Genomic DNA, 8943 nt, shown 5'->3' on the forward strand with positions numbered 1-8943 from the left:
AGAAATGCATGCTTCGAAGATAATGCTTGTTTTTCATCAAGTTAGAATGAGCTGTTGCCTTCTGTGATTCTGCCAAATTGCCCCTCTGCCTCACACTTTGAGGCATGCTGCCCTGGGTATGGTGGTGGAGGTGATGAAGTGTTTAATAAGAAAGAAATACAATTTAAACCATCCATCTTCCCTTGTATATATTTTCCTGTGCTGTTGTGCTTGTGTATCTTTTTTTCCCCCTACCCTTGATTCACTGTTTCTTTCATACAAATCAATTTATAAACGTATCTGTAGAGGTGGTCATCTCCAGGTACAAACAAATATAAAGTTAGGCTGGCTAAACTTTAAAAAAGATCTACCAGTCCAAAGGAGTTGGGAATGAGTAAGAAACACTAATGCAAATTGCATTATTACAAGGTTAAGATTAGTTCATTATTTCTTTACCCATTGGGGGTGCGCAGTACTATGTCTTCTGTTCTAATAAACATCTTAAACACAATAAACATAATTCTGGCTGAACTGGCGGTCTGCCAAGGCAAGACACCAACCCCATTCTGCAGATGCAAATGGCTGTACCGTAGATTATCTAGCGTTTTCCTACACCTGGACATTCCACCTCTGACCGATGCCTTGGTGTTAAAGTCTGTAGTTTGTACGTTTTTTAACCTTCGTCTATTTCTTCTTTTTCTTTTGTCCCTCCTCTCTCCCCTTTGCCCAGGGATCCTTGAATGGCCGTTCTGGACCAAGCTGGTGGTGGTGGCCATCGGCTTCACGGGGGGCCTGGTGTTCATGTACGTGCAGTGTAAGGTCTACATCCAGCTGTGGAGGAGACTCAAGGCGTACAACAGGGTCATATACGTCCAGAACCGCCCCGACACCTGCAAAAAGCTGGCTCTGGAGAAGCCTCCTCTGATGGAGCCCAGTCTGGAGAACAAGGAGGCCCTGGCCCCGGCCCTGTCGGACACAAACTCATCCCAGTACACAGAGACAGAGGAGTACAGCATGGAGGTGCTCCACGTCTGAGCTCCCTGCCCGCCCCCCCCTCTTTCCCACCTCGCACACACGGCAGTATGGCACAATGTACATGTACACAAAACAGTCCGCCGTTGATGGCGGTGGATGGATGAACTCTGCTGCGGTGAACACCGTCCGTCCCCTTGATGACCAAGGTGATTTTTTTTGTCTGAAAGTACCCTCCTAAACACCCCTGTCATGTGACAGGGGGGGGGCGGGTCTGACAAGTACAGGACCAGCACCGACCCCTTACTCGTCTTGAACCGACATCCGTCCAGTTTCCCGCTTTCGGAGCCCTGTTTCAGGTCTGCTTGCGGGCTCCTCAGTGTTTCCCCAGGAACGAAGTGTCTCCCTCGACAATCTAAAGAGGCCTGGATGATGCCACCCTACCCACTTTCACCAAGACGCACAAAACGTCCAAACACGCGTACACGAACCGTTAGGAAAGACGGACCGAGAACCGCGGCCTCTCGATTATCTCTAAATGTTTCCGTTGCGTGGTTTTGATTTTACTGCGCCGACGGGTTTGGATATTTTAATTGTTTTACCTGCGGCCAGTGTCAGGCACAACTAACCGTGGAGCCGTGAGTGTCCCATGACCGGATGTTTTCCGGAACATTCCAGGTTTCCCGGGCTACCATACACACACAGCTGTCGGTTAACCGTAAAAAACACAAACAGAAATGTCTGGACAAAAGCGGTAGTTCTATCTGCTTCTCACTTGATCTGACCCCCAAGCCCTGGTCCAATCTCCCATGCATCAAAGCACTTTCTTTTAATCGTGGTCCTTGTTGTAGTTGTTGTTTTCGACAGACTCCAGAAACTCTTGGATATATACCCCCGTTGTCCTCTGAAAAGATTCAAGTCTTGCATCCAGTGGAGCGATGTGAGGGAGAAAGAGAGAGAGGATTTGTCTGTCCCTGATTTATATTTCATCTTGTTTGTGCCCTTGTTTTAGCACACACACACACACACACACACACACACACACACACACACACACACACACACACACACACACACACACACACACACACACACACTACTATATACACTCCTGTGGATTACGAAAAAAGGAATATTAAGAATTATAATGGAATCCTGCTGAATCAATCATTTCCAGCATTCGGTCAAAACCACAAAGTCATCGCCACCACGTGTCCTGTTTCCACCGTCTTTGGTACCACAGGGGGGTTGTAGTTAAACTGAAACACTCAGATGATGAAGTTCTCCCCACCCACCACCCCACCCTGCCTCTTCATCTTATTTTAACGAAGGCTTCGAGAATGTAAACTGAAAAAAAACAAAACCAGAAAATCATTTTATTTCATTCTTTTTTTTTACCGGCCGCAGGAAATTGCGAGATAATCTCCACGTCATGAATTCATGTTTAGACGTTCGGAACACGGAAAAAAACAACGACAAATAAAAACACACATCAGCAGCGTATTTTCTATCTTGTGAAATGACACCGTCTTTGACGTCATGGTACTCCACGTGGCAGTTTTTAAACTATCTGTTCATTCGTTGTGCTTAATCATATGGGATATGACTTGAGAAATCCTCTGCTTTCCTATTTCCTATGCTGTGCTCTTCTTGACCCTCCCCCTCCCCCCTCCCCCGCCTCCCCCCCCCCCCCCCCCCCCCCCCCCCGCCAGGGCAGTCACATCTCCCGCTGACAGAATCTGCTGATCGCTATCATGGAAACACAGGGAGACACGTGTCGCCATGGTCCCCTCGTGGTTATGCCATGCTACCGCGGTCAGCTTCTGGGGTGGATCAGGATGTACTGTCACTCTCCGCAAACGGGACACCCCTGCCTGCTTAGCTTTGTTTGACACAAAAGGGTCATGCATGAGGCGGACAGCTGATATGTTGAGCACACGCCGCGTTGCCCCGCATGTATTTTTTAAGATGAGTTGAGGGATCCGTTGCACCCTGAACGGGGGGATCGCGTTTCACCCCAGGGGTCCTGTGACACGTGGAGAAAGTGCACGTTGCTGTTGAACCAGAGACCACAAGGTGATGTGTGTTGTCCCTCTCCCCGGGTTAAGCCTTTTACTCTACAAGTCTTGCAGAGACTATTGTGTGTGTGTGTGTATATATATATATATATATATATATATATATATATATATATATATATATATATATATATATATATATATATATATATATATATATATATATATATATATATATATATATATGATGGGTAAGCAAGCATCATTGATAGACTGATATCACTGTATTTTTACCATTTTTATAAAATTGTAATAGCGTTGGATAACAACGGAGGGTTAATTTTTACCAATCAGCGAATAATATTAAAATCGAAATATATTTTCTTCCTGCAACGCAATGTGTGATGGCAGTTGGTAGCCTACCTATGTTACTGCTAGCCCCCCTAATGCAGCAGGTGCAGCTGGACATAAGCTGTCTCTGTCGCCACCTACTGGTCAAGTTAAGTTACAGTTATAGCAGAGGGGAGCGGTGGATTTCTCGAGATGATGTGTTTTGGGCTTACAGTCTGTCGCAAAGTGCTTTTGTGTATTTGGGAGCACAGCAATTCCAGGCTCATGTTGAGCCTAACAACCATTCCAGTTAACATACATTTTTACAAACATCTTTGATACCAGGACACTGTTCATAAAACTAACAACGGTCCAAGATAACAAGTAGTCGTAGTTGTACTGCTGAAGGAAAACAACCGGCGCTTTGTTTCTCAGTACTGCATACTGTATTTATGTACATGCCCCCCTCAATGACTTGGGAATCCAGAGTCTTTCATCGGTGAAGTCGTGATGAGCCCAGAGAGTTGTGTGTTGTTGATGACACACACGTTGGATCAAGATCCGAGAAGCGGTGAAGATGCTCCCAGACGTGAACTCCCATGAGGCTCTGTGCAGTTACACGGACAAAAAAAAAGTGCAATTACCCTTTTGTTGTGGTTCTATTCTATAGTCATTTACTGGTGTTTTGAAGCTCAGAGACTTATATAATTATTATATAATATACAATTATATAATAGTAATTATATATTATATATGATTATTGCTTAACTGTGTAGTATTTATTTTAAAAAGTAAAACATCCTGTGTAATCGTAATTGTATGCAACTTTCACATAACCTCTCAGGCATTAGTCCTCGTTCATATTTTCTTTTTCGCTTTATTTTTTGTTATGAAGGCAATAGTGTATAATAGAGTATTATGTGTCCACCTTTTGGACACTATTGGTTCATAATGTAGCCCTTGAAGCAGATTGTGTATTTTTGTCACTGTCTCGTGTTCAATTATGTCAGACATGTATGATTTTCTTTACTTTAACTTAAAAAAATACCTGTCGATTTAGTTTTTATTTTAGATATGTTTTTTGTGATTATAGGAGCTGGCTCCTTTACATTTTTTCTTTTATGAACCCAGACAGCCTAAAATATGTATAACATTAAGCCATCAGCCACAAATCTGATCATGCTAGTCAACAGCTCTAACCTTCTGTTTATTTTATTTTTGCTTTCAGAAGACAAAACGAATCAGGGCCTAAATGCACCTTCAGAGGTCAATTTTATTTTTTTATTTTTTTCAACCACGCGTATAACTTAATTTCGATTTTCTTTGTGTCTGGGAGAGTGTGACTTGCATACAACTATGGTTTATTTTTACTACTGACCGAACTGGCGCATACACGACTGTTCCCCTGTCTTATATCATTCCACACGTTTGTCTGTGAATTTTTCTTTGGCATAGTAACTGTAAAAATTGAAAAAAAGATTTGGTAAAAGTAATTTTACGTTTTTTAAATGAAATATTGATGTGTTTCAATATCATTTCCCATGTTTGAAAAGAAGTATGTAGAATTAAAAAACTATCTAATAAAAATGCAGAAACTCTTAAAGTGTTGTTGTAACTGCCGGATATTTATTTTCCAAGGTTTGAAAAATGCAAAGTTATAGTGGCCATATAGGCCATCTAGATAAGTTGGATATAATAGTACATGTGTTCTATTTTGTTTTGTTCCTGAGGATTCATGCAAATAGATAGTAGGCTAAAATGAGTTCCTATAATCAGTGGTTGATCATTGTCCTCTAATCAATGGTACAGCATAATGTTTTTGCTGTAGATGATAGATGTTGAATATCTATGCAAATGTAAGTACATTTGACACACCCACATACATATACACTATGTACATTTACAGCCTTATTTAAAGGAGTTGTAAATATTTTTTGAAATAACTTCAACCTGAAAAAACATAACCGACCCGTTTAAATCAAAGGTACTCGCCGAACAATTGTTTATTAAAAAAGATTCAATAGACTATTATAGACGAAAAGCGGAGTAACAGCACCTTTAAATTAATTCTACAGTAGCAAATTTGGCAGCCAAGAAATTCTCAAATTATTTCTACCAAAGACCGTTAATATGTAAAAAATAAAATAAAAATGGAAACATGGTCTTCTGTCCCACTGTTGGAAGAACCTTCTGGTCCTTCACACGGCAACACTGTTTGGGATCTTATCTGGTGACATGTAGTAGTATGGCAGCCTCTTCCCCTGATTCCTCAGCTTTATGAGCGTGCTTATCCCGGCCAGGACCTTCCGGAACTTTTTCATGGCCTCCTTCACTGGCTGCTCGATGAAGTGCTCGTCAGGGTACATGCCCAGGTACAGCTGGGGAGCAGAGAGGCAAGCCATGAACCAGGAACTGGTAGAACACATGTGTAAGGACTTGGACAAGGAATTTCTGACCCAAGATTTTAATTTGAACGTGAAGGCTAAAACTGAGGGGAAACCAAAATGAAGTCCAACTGTGTCTAATAGAGATACCGCACGATACTGTAAAACAAGGCTTTGGATTGTGCATCTCCGATAGGAACATTTAAAGTGCCATAGTTTACCACCATGTGATAGTGATTGCTTTATAGCCATTTAAAAATCAACCTTGTAATGGCAGAAGTATGATGGATAAATATGAAGGTATTATTGTAGCAAAAGTCTTTAGCACCTGTAACTGCAGAATTTGAATGCGTACACTAAAGTCACAGTAAATTTGAAGTCGTATATATTTATTTTGCATGTGTACTCTAAAGTCACAAATGTGTAACAGTACATTTGTAGTCGTAAAAAAAATATAAATATTTTTTATACCATTGTAAACACAAAATAGGGTCTACGAGTACGCTAATCTGTGTGACAGGTGCACAAATCCTTTTGCTACAATTATTGCAGCGCAGTTGGTGCAAAACACATTCGCACACCCGTGTTTCATAATCTGAGAACATGCCCAAAAGGTGTGCATTCGTAAACCCAAATTTGAACAAATGCATCAGAAGTTGCACATCTGTGAACGCTATGTTAATTCAGCATTTTAATGAGCGAGCACAAAACCATTTTACAACTGCTCGAATCTGCTCCTGCAAGTCTCAGCTGTGGGGTTTTTTGCAGGTTGTTTTGCAACACCCCTAGGTGGTAAATGTGTAGCAAAAGTATTTGTATCCGTAGATGACAGAGCGTCCGTGAGCGGGACAAAATAGTCCCGCCCATAATTTCCTAATCCAATGAAAATCGCCGGCAGGGATGCATTTCTCAAATTACACTGGGACCCACCCCGTGCCAGCCATGGAGCTATAAAGATCGCAGCATACTCAGCACGGGATACGTTTATTTCTGGAGAAGTGAAGAGGGCGTCCTACTGAACGGAGATGGGTATCCTACATTATGTTAAATGAAATGACTCAGTTCAAGTGAATTCCCCCCAAAGTATTTCATTAACATGCCGCAAATGTCCTTGAATGTATTTTAATGGTCGCCATAACATAAATTCAGAAATGTTAATGCAATACTTTGGGGAGAATTCCCTTGAACTAAGTCATTTCATTTTACATAATGTAAAAGGACCCCTACATGTCCTTCATGATTGACGGCGACACAGACGTCTCTACCAAAGAGTGTGTGATCGTCTACAGCCGCATTTTGCGCAAAGGGAGACCAGTCAACATTTTAATTGTGTAATACTTTAAGCACAAAAAAAGTTTTATTTTGCTTAATGGTTTAGTTCGAAATGTTCAATTTCAGCTCAGTGAAGCACTTTAAACACCTTATTTTTCTTTTTATTTATAATTGTGCTTCAAATAAAGAAATGCCTTTCTCTACACCTTAATCTTGTTTAAAAATCATTCACATTATATGAAAGTTATGAACAGAGATATAAAGGTGACCTCATGGCGTCTGGAGCCCTGTGAAGTATTGATAAATGTAATGCATTCTTTAGCCCACCCACCCAAAATCACCACCAGCCGTCACTGTAATTTGAGAAATGCATCCCTGCCGGCGATTTTCATTGGATTAGGAAATTATGGGCGGGACTATTTTGTCCCGCTCACGGACGCTCTGTCATCTACGGATACGAATACTTTTGCTACACATTTACCACCTAGGGGTGTTGCAAAACAACCTGCAAAAAACCCCACAGCTGAGACTTGCAGGAGCAGATTCGAGCAGTTGTAAAATGGTTTTGTGCTCGCTCATTAAAATGCTGAATTAACATAGCGTTCACAGATGTGCAACTTCTGATGCATTTGTTCAAATTTGGGTTTACGAATGCACACCTTTTGGGCATGTTCTCAGATTATGAAACACGGGTGTGCGAATGTGTTTTGCACCAACTGCGTTGCAATAATTGTAGCAAAAGGATTTGTGCACCTGTAACACAGATTAGCGTACTCGTAGACCCTATTTTGTGTTTACAATGGTATAAAAAATATTTATATTTTTTTTACGACTACAAATGTACTGTTACACATTTGTGACTTTAGAGTACACGCAAAATAAATATATACGACTTCAAATTTACTGTGACTTTAGTGTACGCATTCAAATTCTGCAGTTACAGGTGCTAAAGACTTTTGCTACAATAATACCTTCATAGATAAATCTGTCTAGTAGAGAACAATGTTATTCACATTTTCACTTGAATCAAATATGCAAAAATCATGTGATGGTTTACGGAAATTATTTGAACTTATTTGAACTTTCACAGATGGAAAATATGTGAGTCACTTTTACATGAATGTATAATTCAATTAATAATGGTTTCCTCATTCCGGGAAAGAGGACCACAATAAAGACGAACAGATAACCAGTTTGCTTAACCACAAAAATGTGAATCGGTTTGGCAGTTGCACAATTCTGATCGGTGACTGCAACTTCACAAATGTGCTTCCCAAAATAAAAGGTGACAAATCTGCACTCCTTGACTTTTGCAACGCATTTTGCGATAAATCTGTTGCAAAACCTGCATTTGTAGCTGTGGGAGTGATTGTGGGTGACACCCTTTGGAAATCTGAAATGAACGGAAGGTTTCAGACTAATTGCATATGTGCATATATTTGCTTGTTTACGGAATCTGGCCATCATTTTATTTTCTGTGACATGCACGCGTATAGCCTGTATGTTAAACACAAATGTTAACCTATTGTACAGATACAATATTCTTTACCACTTCCGCTACATCAATGTTTAGAAAGTAGGCACAGTTCCAGGTGCCTTCAACTTTCTGAATTATATGTAAAGTGTCTTTTACCGAAACGCAGATGAATGACATTGAGCCCTTCAGGCATTTAAAGATAAATTATCACAGCTTGAGCTGGAAAGACATACATTTTAAGATGCCTTTTGAAGCTAAACCCTTATTATTTTAAATAAGTCAACATAATGCCTCAACGTGAACACCACTTGGCATGTGAGAGATAGATAAACAATACTTCCTCTTTGATATCTGACTTGTTCACCCAGCACCCCCTCCTGCAGTGAAAGTTCTAAGTGAATGTTTTCAGAATGTTTTTCGCAAAAGGCGTTGCAAAAGTAAAAGCTGTGTGGATTTGTCACTTTGTGAAGCGGGGGAGCACATTTGTGAAGTTTCAGTCACCGATGAGTTG

General features: G+C 40.7%; 1 protein-coding gene across 4 annotated transcripts in view; it reads left to right on the forward strand.

Annotated features, from left to right (window-relative positions):
- marchf8 (membrane-associated ring finger (C3HC4) 8) overlaps positions 1–4902 on the forward strand; it is a 65137-nt gene extending 60235 nt beyond the window's left edge. For all 4 annotated transcript variants that reach the window (XM_060072853.1, XM_060072854.1, XM_060072856.1 and 1 more), the window contains one exon: positions 710–4902. In XM_060072853.1, coding sequence (XP_059928836.1) covers positions 710–1014 — 305 coding nt within the window. In that variant the 3' untranslated portion in view covers positions 1015–4902. The remainder of the gene's footprint in view (positions 1–709) is intronic.
- The last annotated feature ends 4041 nt before the right edge of the window (positions 4903–8943 follow it).

This window comes from Gadus macrocephalus, chromosome 15 (assembly GCF_031168955.1).
Source record: "Gadus macrocephalus chromosome 15, ASM3116895v1".
NCBI lineage: Eukaryota > Metazoa > Chordata > Actinopteri > Gadiformes > Gadidae > Gadus > Gadus macrocephalus.